General features: G+C 34.2%; 1 protein-coding gene across 1 annotated transcript; it reads right to left on the reverse strand.

Annotated features, from left to right (window-relative positions):
- Window positions 1–14,576: 14,576 nt before the first annotated feature.
- On the reverse strand, window positions 14,577–15,116 carry LOC123886619. Its single transcript, XM_045935924.1, has one exon. It carries the CDS (start codon window positions 15,114–15,116, stop codon window positions 14,577–14,579), a length of 540 nt encoding a protein of 179 aa, XP_045791880.1.
- Between the last annotated feature and the right edge of the window lie 303 nt (window positions 15,117–15,419).

Raw genomic sequence — 15,419 nt, forward strand, 5'->3', positions numbered from 1 at the left:
TAGGTGTTCTAATGGATCTGTTTTTCCATGAAGTAAGGAAGGTGAGGGACCTTGATTCCTTCTAGGACTTGAGTTTCCCATAGGTGTTGCGCTAAAGGCTGAGAGTCAACAACACCTTCTCCTTCTTCCTCCTCTGAAGCTCTTTTTGCTCTCTCACGTTCTTCCGCTCTCTCTGCCTCAATGGCCGCCATCTGGGTTTGCAAACGTCGAATTTCGAGGATGGCGGCTTGCAGGGTTGCAGCGTTAGAGTTATCATGATTGCTATGATCTCCATCCATGTGAAGATGTTCGTCTTTTCGTTTAGATTGATGTGGTAGGCTGGGAAAAATGTTTTTACCTCAGCTCCATGGTGGGTGCCAAAATGTTCTGGGGAACACTCAAGGGGGGTTATATTATTAATAATGTGATTATAAATTTACATCAATTGATCAATAATGGACTGATAAAAAATGTGATCATTTTTACAATGAATATATGAAGCTATTTATATGTTGCGAGTTCCTTCTTCTCCAAGTTTAGTCTCCTGATTCTTCGGCCACCACCGTCTTCTCCGGCGAGCTAGCGCAAGAGTAGGGGTGGTTATTCTTTCCTTCGTCCTCAAGCTATGTAAGGTCATGGGGGTGATGGTTTCTTCCACGTGAAGCTAAGCAGTTGACAGTTTGGGAGAAGAAGATATTTTGGGCGCGACACAGTGTTCAAAACCTGCTGGCGCCACGCCACTTCTTCTTGCCCCGTCATGTTGTCTCGCCATCTCGCCTACTGAGTCTTCATGGATCACTTTTGATTGTGCTTTGCTAATGTTGGATTTATTGGGCCTAATTAAATTTCCTTCTAGTCCATTGCCCGATCCAAAAACTATCATGAATAAACAAAGGGACCTGATGCCAATAATTGAACATACTTAAAGATAAACCATGATTTGCAAGAGAATCAGCCACCTTGTTTCCTTCTCTAAAAATATGTGTGATTATGCCATTTATCTGTTTAAGTAACTCCATAGCATTCTGCCATCTATTTCTCAAGGACCAAGTTACATGCTTATTAGGATTAGAAACTGCCAAAACCACTGATGCAGAATCTGTTTCCAACCATAGATTATTCCAATTCAAATGATGAGCAATTTCAATAGCCCTAATAGCTTCACACAGCTCAACATGATAAGAAGTAATGAATCACAAAGGTTCGACAAAGCAAAGAAGAAGACCTGATGCATTGTTTCTGAAAACTCCACCACAAGCAGATAAACCGGGATTGCCTTTAGAGGCTCCATCAATATTACATTTAGTCCAGTTAAGTAAAGGGGGATGCCAAACAATCTCCTTAATCACAGGAGGCCTAGGATGATGAATCTTAACTTTGAAATGTTTTAAATAGTGAAGTCTCTTATAGAGCTAGAAGAGACTTTGTTAGTTATATTCCCACTCAAAGAAGTGTTGGCTATAATCTGACAAACCAAATAGTGTTGAGCAGGTTGATCAAAGCAGCGGTAACTGAAACTCTATATTGGCGGGACCAATTCATATCACAAATTTTCCAAATATCATCCATAGATGTAAATTGCAGAACTAAATTAATGCAGTTAGCAATCCAAGACCAAATTTTGACCGCAAAATCACATTCAAAAAAGAGAGGAAAAATGGATTCATCATTATTGTTGCAAAGATTGCACATTGATGGAAGAGAGCATTGTAACACCCGAACCCATTAATGCCTTTATTATGGCTTAAAAATTTCTTTTCTCAAAAACGACGCAGCGGATAAAATAAAGTTCTAGACTTAAATCAATTGATTGATAAATTGTTGGTTCGAGATATTACACTCATCTTTACGAAAATAATACTAAGTTAATTAATTAGTAAAACTCGCTTTATACAGAATAAATCTTCTTTATAAAGATACATTTTCCAAAGTAAATACAAATAGTCATGAAGACTCTATATACTAAATATAACCCTTTCCCGTGTCACAATCAGAGCAGAGCTTCACCGACGACTCGACATCGATAACCACAAAACTTGTGAATCTGGACCCCCAACGGTCCAGCACATAACACATAAAAGAGAGTTAGATAACATACTCAAAATATACAAGTGTAAGTAAATGATACTTAAACACTTCATCACAAATCATGCATATTCTAACTCATGCATATACTTCATTTATCACATCTAATTAGGAGTTAAAACCTAATTGTACTCACACTTCATTTAAGCATACATCATTAGTCTCATTTAATTATAAGCTACAAAAAGTTATAATCAAATATTAATCATAATTCACAAGATATTGAAGCCAATTACATTTAAAATCATCGGACAATCAACACATACAACAAGTCTAAAACACATAGACAATTATCACAAATTCCAAACATATGTGTCACATATCAAATATCAAATAATGTACACATATCCTAATGCAATCTAATGCCACAATCTTCATGCTATGTCCCCTAGACATATCTAATGCACGTGGTACCATCTTCTTTATTAGAGTATCTCACCTCTAATATCCTTCTTTATCGGATAAATATAATCCTATATCCTTCTTTATCGGAATATCCAATATCACATATATTCATGAATGCATGTATGTATTTCATGAATTCACTCACAATCAATAGCATTAAGCTCTTCATTTACTAATGTGGAACACTATCCAACATTACTTCTTTATTAAGATAACACTATACCTTAATATCCTTCTTTATTAGAATAACAAAATCCTAATATCCTTCTTTATTAAGTTGATTAACACCTTAATATACTTCTTTGACATTTAAACAAACATCATCAATAATCATCTTCCAAAACAAGATACACACACATAATCCAATTGCATACATCATCACAAAAGCATAAGATTAAGTCATATTCCCAACACATATTCATGACCATCACAATCATATTTATTCTCTAAGATTACTCAATTAATCTCATACAATATGTTCATTATCCATATTATAAGCATATATGTCTATTACAACAATTAACATACATAATATAACATGTTAGAACCCTCAAAGTCATTCAAATTTCAAAACAGCAAAGTGTTGTGCTGTCACGGTGGCTTAGCGAGCCGTAGCGAACGGTTCGCTAAGCGAAGGCCTAGCCAGCATCAGCGAATCACACCAGTGGGACACTGGCTCCTGGCAAGCCGTAGCGAGCCGTAGCGAAGGGCTCCTGTCAGGAATGCTCAAAACTCACGTTTTTCACTCCAAATCACCCAAAAATCCCATTTTTCATGTTATAAACCCCAAATGAGTTTGTATTCAAGTGCAACAAACATATCTAAACACAAAAGGACGGTTCATTTCACCGATCTACCATTTTTACTACGAAAAAGTAGAGATTTAACACTTTTACTCAAAACTCTCAAGAACACAAGGTTCTTGAGTTTAATTAATCATCCATAAACTTCGTTTTTATCCAATAAATTCGTTCATACATCATTATAAAAGCATGTTAAACATGTTATGAACCTTAGAATCGATTTCCATTAAGAAAATCCATTCACAACTAAAACAAAAATGGGGTGGAGGAAGTTCGGGTGAGGAGAAATCCACATTCTCCCCTTCCTCGTATCACCCACGAATATGAAATCTACTCTCTTACCTGGATTTGATGAAAACTCGAAGATTTGCTCTTGAATCCCTTCCTTTTGCTAAGCCCTAGCTCCTTGAGCTCTCCCTTCTCTCTTCACTCTCACAGAAACATGAGAAATGAAATGTTCTCTCTCCCTCTTAGGCCATATGGCGCCCCCTCACAAGTCCACAAGGCTCATTGGGCCTCAAGCCCAATAGCTTGGCCCAACTCGCATTAACTCTCACTAACTCGCGCGTTAACTAAAGTTCTCGATAAATAACTTAAAGTTACTATCTTACTTAAAAACCACGTCACCAAATAATTAAACACTTACCTAGTGAATAATAAATTTGGGTCGTTACAAGCATCCTCTTAGCTTGAGATTTTCATCTGTGGGAACCTTTTCATGCATGAGCCTCCAAGCTAAAAGAAACTTAGATGGTGGAATGTCAAGACTCCAAATGATTTTGGCCCAAAGCAGATCTTGGTATTGTTGATGTTTGAACTGATGAGCTTCCTTGAGTTGTAAGTCACCAGTGTCGAGTGCTTCCATATTAGCTTATCCTAAGTAGCTGAGATTGGAATTGGAATTTGTTGAACATGAAAAATCAAATTGTTATAATTAAGCTGCATCTGAGGAGGAAAGTTCCAATGGACATTAAAAATGTAGTCATTCATTGCGGAAGAGAGAAACCGTCTAGTGTCATCTGGGACATTACATAAATCAGCAAGGATGATTCCACACCAATTGTCTTTCCAAAAGTTAATCTCTTCACCATTACCTAGAAGCCAAATAGTGTTTTCTTTGATATCTGTAAACTCTTCTTTGATGCTACTCCAAATCGAAGATGAAATATGGTGTTGAGTTGTTTTACCATTCCTGATCACTCTATCTTTCAACAAATTGGCCCAAGAATTCCGAGAATTGATAAGATTCCAACAAAGCTTCAAGTTGGTGGCATTGTTTAAACTAGAAAGAGACCTTATATTCAAACCCCCTTGAGAAAAAGGCCAGCAGATCTTCTTCCATGAAACAGTAACCATCTTCCTATTTTGAGAGTCTCCACTCCAAACAAAGTTTCTAACACTCCTTTCCACCTCTTTGATTAGAGTAACAAGCCAGGAATAAAGAGAAATGCTATATATCATCATACTTTGAATCACAGATCTAACCAATTGAACTCTTCCTGTCATAGAGAGCAAAGAAGTTTTCCATGCAGAAAGTTTCATTTTAATCTTATTAGCAATTGGTTGAAGATGAATGACTTTAGGCTTACCTTTAAAAATTGGCACCCCTAGATAGTTGAAAGGAAGATATCCAAAAATAGAAAATAAGTAGGGTCAAACGGGACTCAAAAAATGGTATAGTCCATTTAAACTAAATTAATGTTCTTTGATGATAAAATAGAAAGTGAAGTATTAGATAATATTAAAGAAATATATATAATATAAACTTGAAATTGAAAACGATGAAAAAAGAAAAGTTGATAGAGAAAAGAAAGTAATAAAAAATTGAAAAGTTAAAAACAGATAAAGGGTGGAAAAATAAATAAGAATGAATGAAAAAGAAAAAGAGAAAAAATAAGTCAAAAGAGAAAAGAAATTAGACAAATAATAAGAAAAATATGCATAATTAAGATTGGAAATAATGAAAAAAAGGAAAAAGAAGTCAAAAGAGAAAAAAATAATTAAAAAGTAAGAGAGAGATATATAATTAAGAATGAAAAATTAAAGTAAATTTATCAAAAAAAATTAATGTAACATATAAAATGGTTATTTTATCCTTAAGAAAAATTGATTTAAAGAAAAAAATATGAATATAATTACATAGATGTTCTTTGCGTCAAAAAAAGGTAATTAATGTTTTTTTTGTTAAGTAGCCTAGTAGATAGAAATTCCACCATTAAAGTGATAAGTGGAGTGTCGGGGTTTGAACTCCGACCCTTGCATATATTATGCAATATCGCAACCAACTGAGCTAAGCTCACGAAAACGGTAATTAACGTTCTTATATAGATAGTAGATGTTGTTGGGAAAAACAGACATAGAGAAGATAACAAAATGCAATCACAACATAAGAATATACCATTGAAACTCCAAAATCGAAGAAAAAAAATCACGGATATTGTCAAAACTGATAACCAAAGAATAAACACCATGTCAAAATTGTTACAACACCAACCAATTTTGGGCTTGGTCTAGTGCTGTTGGCTTGAGTCCTTGGAGTATGCTCCTCTCAAGGTCTCAGGTTCGATTCCCCCGGTGCCAATTTCAGTGGGCTAAGTCCTTACAGAGCAAAAAAAACTCTGGCTTTAAATGGGACCCCCGCAAGTGGGCGGTGAGATTGGTCCTATTGGATTAGTCGGTCTTAGAGCCGGATACCAAGTTTTCAAAAAAAATAAAATTGTTACAACACATATATATACTTCACACTCAACCACCCCATGTCCCTTAGTACATCCATACTCTCCAAAGTAAATATTTGAATTACAAATATATACTTAACGTGTTTTCAGATGCTACTGTTTGATGTGTTGAAACAAGGAACTTGAGGTCTCTATATATAGATCATTGAGCTCCCCCAACCTTTATTTCTCTAAACAATGTGAAATTTATCCAATATAATTTCCTTAACCTTTTTTTCTTCATCAGTAATGTGAGACTTACATTACAATCACTACAACAGATATTATTTGGAACTAAGTTAGAAAACAATTTGTATGAATTTCGTAAATAAAAAAAAAACAATTTGTATGCGTAATACATTTCAAATACTTCATTAACTACACATACATTTAATAATTAGTTAAAAAATATATTAAGATGTCGTAACTTATTAATTATTAAAGTCACTAAGTTTGGTCTAGTGGTGAGGGATTTGAGTATTATAAGCCACACTGAATATCCATATTAGTAAAATTATGCTTAATAATTATTGTCACGTCATTCATGCGGAGCAAATATAATTTGTAATCTTAAATCTAAAAACCCCTTTTCTATATTTTTATTATATATATATATATATATATATATATCATAAACGTTGTCTGCCCATTACAATATCGATCCCTCCCTCGCCCCCGTCTCTCTCTCTCTCTATCAGTCTCGTTTGCAGACGATTTGACCGATCCTACTCCTTCCACGACATTTGCACATTACGCAGGTATCAATCTCTCCTTATTTGTACTTTGTGTATGTGTGTTCACTCATAGACTCTGTTTGTTTACATTTTTCATTTGTCAGTAATTCAAGCTAGCTTATTCATGCAGGTTTAAGGCTTTTTCATTTTTGTTTGTCGTCTTCTACCATGAAGGTAACACTGTAAATCTCCTAGTTTTTTTTTTCTTTTATGATTTTTCTCCTGTAGTTATTTAGCTTCACCATCGTGTTTTGATTGATGTTATACAATTTAGCGTAGTAGAGATATGTCATCAATTTTATAATATTTTTGACTGAATAATCAAAATCTTCATGGATCGCATTTGATTTTGTTTTATTTTTTTGCATTGGAAAATCTAGTGGGGCTATGTCGTTTTGATGTGTATTTTATTATTTTTCTTAAAAAATCAATATGGCTGTTACTCGATTTTAATTTTTGTTGTAAATTAATCTGAATTTGTTGTAAATTCATAGACTTTGGATCAAAGTTTGTGCTATTTCGTTTTCTGTTTTACCTTTCTGCTACTCAAAGAAATGAATTTAGCTTATTGGTTAGATTTGGGTTATGGTTTGACTTTGGGTTAGAATTATCGTGTTGTAACATTTTGCTTTATGTTCATATGAAATTTTTGTGGACCTTGTCAGTTTAATTATATTTTTTGGAGAAAATAATATGAAGATGATTATAATTATTTTAATTTTTGTTTTTTCAAAATTCTTTATTACTTTAATTTTATCTGTTTTTGTCGTAATGACCAGTATTAGGAAATTAAAATACGATTATCTGTGTGTAAAATAGCATATCCTATATCCTTCTTGTAAGAAACTAATTGAGATAGAAATTCACAAACAAACCGTTAGGTATATATTTTGAGTTATTTATACATGCTTGCAAGTATCTTTTGAGTTGAGTTTTGAGATGAGATTACATTTTGAAAGGGTAACCTATACCTCATTTAGGAGCGTGACCTAAGTTGATTCATTGAATCGATTAATGTTGGTATCAAGCAAATGAAATATTTTTCAATTGTGTAGAGTCTAAAATGCTTTTTTGTTTTATTTTATGTTTTCTTGAAATTTATTTAACTTTTCTTTTACAGAAAATCGCCAAAAAAATCAAAGGGAAAAGAAAGCAAAGGTACAAGAAATCAGCTGAAAAAAAGGGTCCTCGAACCGGTGAGGCATACCAAGCAGAAATTCCACCTTTAACATCGAATTATGATTGCAACTATTCTCCAGAGATTCCAAATGAAACTTTAGAGACAAATAACTTCTACAAATATTCAAATGATACTTGGAATAAAATTGAAGAAGCAAGTTTAATGCTTGGCTTGTATATTTTTGGAAAGAACTTTGCTCAAGTGAAAAGATTTATTGGTAGCAAAACCATAGGTGATATCCAAACTTTCTACTATACAAAATTCTACAAGTCTGAGGATCACAAAAGGTGGAAAGTCTATAGGAAAGCAAGAGAGGAATATATTACTACTACAAATGGATATAGGAAAGTTTATAGGCAAAAACTTTTCACAACACCAACACACCAATACCTTTTATCTTGTTTACTCAACAATGATTCTGTTGAATGCTGCAAAAAATTACTTCAGGTATTTACTTAATTAAATTATTTCTAAGTTTTTTAATTTAGGGATGTTAATTTGATCTGTAAATGGGGATCTCCGTGAGAATTGTCCCGTTTGAGATCCCGAAGATAGAGAATTTTTCCGTGGAAATGGGGCTGGAGGAGAAAGTCTACCCGAAAGAGGTTTGGAGATGGGGATGAAATTTATCCTCCACCCTGCAAAGACTCTGTCTCTGAGAATTTTATTAAAATAACATTTACAAATGTATATGTGAGTATTTTATATATTATTTTTAGTTATATTTTCGCATAATATGTGTATAAAATTGCCGCTAGTAAATGACCATTTTCTTCTAGTATATATAATGTTTATTATCGTCACAAGATTCACAATAATGTTTTTGTATTTGTTTTATGGTAAAATATTTTCCGTTAAATTCTCGACCCCCCGTTGACATCCTTTCATCATTTCATATTGCATCATAAACAATACAAATACATTACTCATAAATCATTTTCTACCCTCCCATGGTATAACAAAACATTTTTCATGTGTAAAAAATCGTGATAGCATGCGGTGGCCAATTTGGCCCCGTTTGAATTAGCTTATTTTTAAGCTTATGCTATATAAATTAGGTTTTATGTTATTTTATAAGTTCACACTAGTGAAAATTGTATTTTTATAAGCTATTTTATCATAAACTACCTTGACAAACTTATAATAATACATAAAAATTGCATAAGCTCAAAAATAAGCTAATCTAAATGGGGCTTTTAATTAAAACTTTCAATGTTCACCATTTTATCTCAAAAAATTTATAGCTACACCATTATACATCTTGAAAGGTTTTTGGATTATGCACCATTATTTAAATTAATTGCATTGAAATTTGTAGGAGTTCAAGAATTTTCAGGAAACAAATTGTCTCTAGAAGATTATGTTATTGCTTTGAAGGATTTGGTTGGACTTGAAGCTCTTGTCAATGTAGTTGGAATTGGAAAAGAAGATGATCTTTCAAATGTTACTGCAGATTCTGTTAAAGATCTCCTTGCTAAAGTTGTTTCACATCCTGAACTAATAAAAGATCTTGCTTCTCAAAATGGTTCAAATGAATCAAATTATGTTGGTGCAATGTACTTGGATAAGGGGAGCACTATGGTTAATGATTTGGCTGAGATCAAATTTGATGACCATGAGAATCAATTTAGCCATCAAGATGTAGAAACTTTGAGGAACAGTAGAAGACTCCCAAAACCATCAACGAAAGCATTAGAAGCTGTTGTTGATAAGTACGAAAAGGAGACACGTTGCAAGAGGAGGCGAGATGTAGAAACTTCGAAGAAGAGTAGAAGACTAGAAGCTGTTGTTGATAAGTACGAAGAGGAGACAAGTTGCAAGAGCAGGCGAGGTGCAGAGACTCTGAGGAGGAGTAGAAGACCCCCAAAACCATCGATGAAAGCACTAGAAAATGTTGTTGATAAGGAGGCAAGTTGCAAGAGGAGGCGAGTGTAAGGTTTACAATGCATAATGAATATGACAAACTGATAAAAGTCATTGCTGTAGTTTTATTTTTCCTTTATCATCATCATTATTAGAACTGTCATGGAGGATTGTATATTTATCACATTGTTAATTTTATCAATTGCTCATGGAGGAATGATAAATGGAGCACTTAGTTGTAGGCATGTCCCATGTTGGTGATTACTCCAAATATAAATTTATCCGTCTTAGCTTGTTGTGCGCGCCACACCCACACAAGCGTCCTAAGGGCATTGTGTTAAATAACTATTTTGGCGACATGACTGCAACCCAACGCTGCTAACACATCAGCACAACCGTTGGCTTTTACTATACGTATGACAGACCTTAACCTCTCAATTCAATTCCAATAATTGGCGGATTCTTTTGAACCAAACGGATCCCTGCTTCCCCCAATCTCATTATTACTGCATAAATTCCTCACCACCACCATAGAATCAACATGCGTCTCTACCTTGCTGAAACCATACCTCCGAGCCAACTTCAAACTCTCCAAAACCACATAACCACTCCTCTGCATCTCCTCTAATCAAACCACCACACCCGCTCGTAAGCCACCTTGACACGCCCCATCCTAGTTAATTTTAACCAAACCCAACAAAGGTGCAGTCCAACCAACCATGATTTTCATCCCTCACTGTCATGTACAATATGGCAGAATTTGCGATATGTTGCGATGGATGTTGAGGTCTCTCAAAACCAACACAATGCTCCTCCTTATATCTCCACATCCAAAGAGAGTGACAGGCAGTAGACCACAGCTCCGGCCACTTCCCCACGGTTGCACTTCCAGAAAAATTCAAATTAAGATGCAGCCAACTGCTGTTCAAAAAAAAAAAAGATGCAGCCAACTGTCAAAATTAACAGTAAAAAATTGCACTCTATTACCCTCTTCAACCACCCGATCCCATACCATCATAGCCATAGGACAACCCCGCAAGACATGCATGGTAGTCTCAGGAGTGTCGCCACAATGATGACAATTCGCATTACCAAAATGCATTTTATGTTTCCTATAATTTGATAACAGTCTATTGTGTTTAACTATCCACATAAAATGCCGAATTCTCTCCGGAACCTCCAAAGAACAAATTCTCTTCCAATCACTATCCACAACCAAAATCACATAGAAGCTTATAAGTTATAAGTAGCTGACTGACACTGTATAAGTACCATTCCTTGAACCAGGCCAGAATCTCATATCCATTTCATTTTTATTGCATGGAGGAATAATAGCACCAATTTTATGAATGATACCCATAGGTAGCCAAGCTTGCAGCAATTCAACATTCCATTGGCCATTAGCATCCACCAAGTCAGAAACCATAATACTATTTTACAAGCTATTAACAACGTCTAAATCTGCAATTTTCAAATCAGGTTCCACCCAACTATTATTCCCACTGTCGTTAAAATCGAGTATTAACTCGTAAACTCGTACGAGTTTAGGTATGAAAAACTTGTTAACTCGAAGGTAAACTCGGTTTTTGGTAAAATCGTGGGAAAATCGAGTTTAACCAAGTTAACTCGAAGTGAAAACGGTAAACTCGGATAAACTCGGGCGAGTTTACATGTTTTTCCGAGTATCCCTTTTCAAACTTTTCTGGCCCAATTTCATTTTTTTTGGCCCATTAGACAAAAACACAGTTTAAAGATGATGTTGTAGACTTGTAGGAGACTATAAATAAGTTAGAAACTTATGAATCTTCTTATTTTGGATTGTTATTTGGATATTTATATGATTTTGTTGGGATAATTATGTATTTTGATGGAAGTTTATGGACATGATGCTATTTATATGATGATTTAGTATATTTTGACTTTATAATTAAGTTAATATTTTTAAATATTGAGATTTTTATAGTATTATATTAGTGTATATATATGTCATATACATAATAATTTTAAGATTATTTTAATTTTAGGTAAACTCGTACGATTTTACGATTTGAGTTTACGTGTCGAGTTTACCTATACAAAACGAGTTAAGGTAAAAACTCGATCCTGACAACCTTGATTATAACATGCATGAATGCTATTGACATGTCCCGCCGACCAAAATTCAAAATTCTTCACCAGTGGACAAAGCTTAACCAATTTTTTTTCATAAACTAAGAATCATTAACCTTTGCTACAACACTGTCTAGTCTAGAATTATTAGGCCTATATTTACCTCGTAAAATATCGCACCACAAGACTTCTTCGCCACACATGAGCTTCCTATCAACTTTCATGAGACAAGCTTGATTCATTTCATCAAGTCTTCTAATACAAGCCCTCCAACCTTCTTCGGACGCGTCACAACCTCTCCCAGTTGATAAGATGAATTTTCGAATTTTCTTTTTTTGATCTTCACCACCCCAAATAAAAGCAGGTTGTAACTTTTGAATCTCATGCAAACACGCTTTCGGTATCATAGTGGTCATCATTGGATAAATAGGTTGTAACTTTTGAATCTCATGCAAACATTTAGACCTCGGTCAGTTTTTTGCCGTGCCCAAGGTTGCACCCTTTTATATCTCAAGAATTCCTGTATTTATAGATGATAGACTCACAAGTGCACGATTTTATCGTCATAATAAAAGAGTATTGATCCACAAATTCTATTGAAGAAATAAGACAAATGTTTTTACTATGTGTCCAGGTTTAGTTAAAGATTGGAGAATAGAAATTGGTTTATTTGGTTTGTTTCTGCAGGGACTTTCATCAAAACACACTATGCCTAATCCAAAGGGATATGCACTCACATAACAGACATGTATGCAGGCCACACCACACCATCACATTCATCACAGTATAAAGTCTCAGCTGTTCAATAAAAGATTATAGCCACTGACTAATATACAGTTCACTTCTAAATCATATGTTGAGCTCTACACCTTAGTGGCTCAAGAGTCAAGACAACAACAATGTTCAATCTGATTGTATATAAGTAACATAATCTTTAGAAGAATACCATACCAGTTCCCTGCTTAAAACAACGTGTTGAGTAGTAAGAGATCAAAGGATTAAATAACCAATTAATTGCATCTAGAAAAATCTCTAGCAGGTTATACATGTCCAACTAGAAACAAATTCAAGCAATTCCATTGTTCAATGCATAATGTAGTCATATGAAATCTATAACATGCAAAAAAATGTCAATGACAGTTAATCAAATACCTATGACTCCACCATATCCATATCAGTAGGCCAAAAGGTAAACAATACATAATGTGAAAACTGAATATAATATTATATTTCAAGTTATGAATAATTTACAATCACTAATGTGTTTATATAGGTTATTCTAACCTAATGGGCTCATGGGCCGAATACAAATTACTAATAGAAGATTACTCTTAATAGTAGAATATTTACTATTTGTTTACAACACTCCCCCTCAAGTTGGTGAATGAATATTTATCATTCCCAACTTGGAAACAATTCTTTCAAAGTTATTGTCGTTCAGCCCCTTAGTTAGAAGATCTGCAAGGTTGCCTTGGGAAGTGACATATGGAGTGCAAATTAGACCACTATCTAATTTTTCTTTGATGAAGTGTCTGTCAACTTCAATATGTTTGGTCCTATCATGTTGCATAGATTATGAGCTATGCTAATAGCAGATTTATTATAACAATAGAGTTTCATTGGTTCATCACTCTTTATCCTCAAGTCTTCCAAGATGCTTTTCAGCCATAGTAATTCACATATACCTTGTGTATACTAAATTCTTCCCATATCTTACATCAACACCAACATTTCCATCTTTTTTAGAATCAATTTCAGTCTCAACATTGTCACCTCTAGTTTCAACATTTTTAGGATCAATTTCAGTCTCAACATTGTCACTTCTAGTTTCAGCCTCAACTTCTGGTCCAAGATTAAGGTCAGGAAGTATGAGAGACTCATCTTCCTTACTAGTGCTCTCCCCGTGAAGATGAGTTTGAGCGAAGTAAGGTGAGGACTTGCTTATAAACACTACACAGGCCATATCTCTTAGCAATGTGGGACTAAATCCATACACAATGAAGGTGTTGGAGGCTGCAATGAAGGCAACTCAAATGCCGCAATTAGGCAGATGGGGGTGGACCGCAATGAAGGCGGAATATCCAACACACCCCCTCACGCTCAGGCCCAATGGGCCTGAAGCGTAGACGATGCGGGAAGCCCAACAATAGATCTAGGATAGGCTCTGATACCATGTGAAAACTGAATATATTATTATATTTCAAGTTATGAATAATTTACAATCACTAATGTGTTTATATAGACTATTCTAACCTAATGGGCTCATGGGCCGAATACAAATTACTAATAGAAGATTACTCCTAATAGTAGAATATTTACTATTTATTTACAACACATAAGGATAGACTATGCCATGACATAATCCTAACTGCAAAGTGTTTTGAATGCAGTCTATAACCACAATTACGGCCTTAATAATAATATTGTTTGAATAAATTTCCAGCCTTGGATTAATTGCTAGCAAGTAACACCTATATATGTCCTCTCCAAAGGATGCCTTTAACATTGTGGAGCGTTTTATTTTAATAAATTTTGCCTATGCTTCTCCCAAAAACAGAAAAAAGAAAAGGAGATTGATTCATCTGTTACGAATATCGCAAGCCTTGTACCCAAAAATAAAAAAAATATCGCAAGCCTTTAATTATTTAGTCATTTGTTTATATATAATTAGGCTTTATATTTTCTTTTTGGTACAAAATAATTAGGTATTTATCACATAAGATAACATTCTAATAATAATCTCTGCAACCAGATTAACAACATTAACATATTTTGGAAGTACAGAGGTATCCTCATAAGGAGGGTCACTCGGTGACTCTCCTGAAAGACATATAAAAGCATCAAATTGGATAGTTTTCATGCTTTCAACCACAGATTCGTAATCTCCTGTCTTGAAGAGTTTATCAACATCCTCAAACGTATGAAGGGCACCCTTTTGGATACCAAAAAGTTCTGAACACATATTGTAATGGTATGTTAGGTTGAAATTACTACCACTATGTGCAATTAAACTGTCGAGTAGCTTGACGGTGTTGGTCACATTGACACGAAGCGTGTCAATGGTGTATCGTGTAAGGCTAACAAGATCGCGACTTGTCCCAGGTTTTGCATTGAGAAGATTTGAACAAAATGTATAATCTGTGACGTTCTTGCAAATGGCATCAACGTTTACAACTTTGACCGCATAACAAGACGTAACACATAAAATAAACACCACTGCATAGGATAATATACGAACCATTTTATTTGCTGATAATGTAGGAATTTCCTTTGGTTTCACTCCTTCAATTAACCATATATATATATATATATATATATATATATATATATATATATATATATATATATATATATATATATAGTTCGCATAGGAGAAGGAAAAAAAGATTTTTTTTTTTAAATAAATAACATGAAAATAGTTATCTTCTTGAAGAATTTAATTTATATACATCGTCAGTGTAAAGTTATTTTACACATGCATCCAATAATATACTGGCATACCATGTATGATATTTAAAAACACATGATGTGTCACATTCATTAA

The sequence above is a fragment of the Trifolium pratense genome, linkage group LG5 (genome assembly GCF_020283565.1).
Source record: "Trifolium pratense cultivar HEN17-A07 linkage group LG5, ARS_RC_1.1, whole genome shotgun sequence".
In the NCBI taxonomy this organism is placed as follows: Eukaryota; Viridiplantae; Streptophyta; class Magnoliopsida; order Fabales; family Fabaceae; genus Trifolium; species Trifolium pratense.

Excerpts from the sequence above, each read along its gene's own strand:
- LOC123886619 (XM_045935924.1), bottom strand. The coding sequence starts at position 15,116 with ATGGTTCGTATATTATCCTATGCAGTGGTGTTTATTTTATGTGTTACG.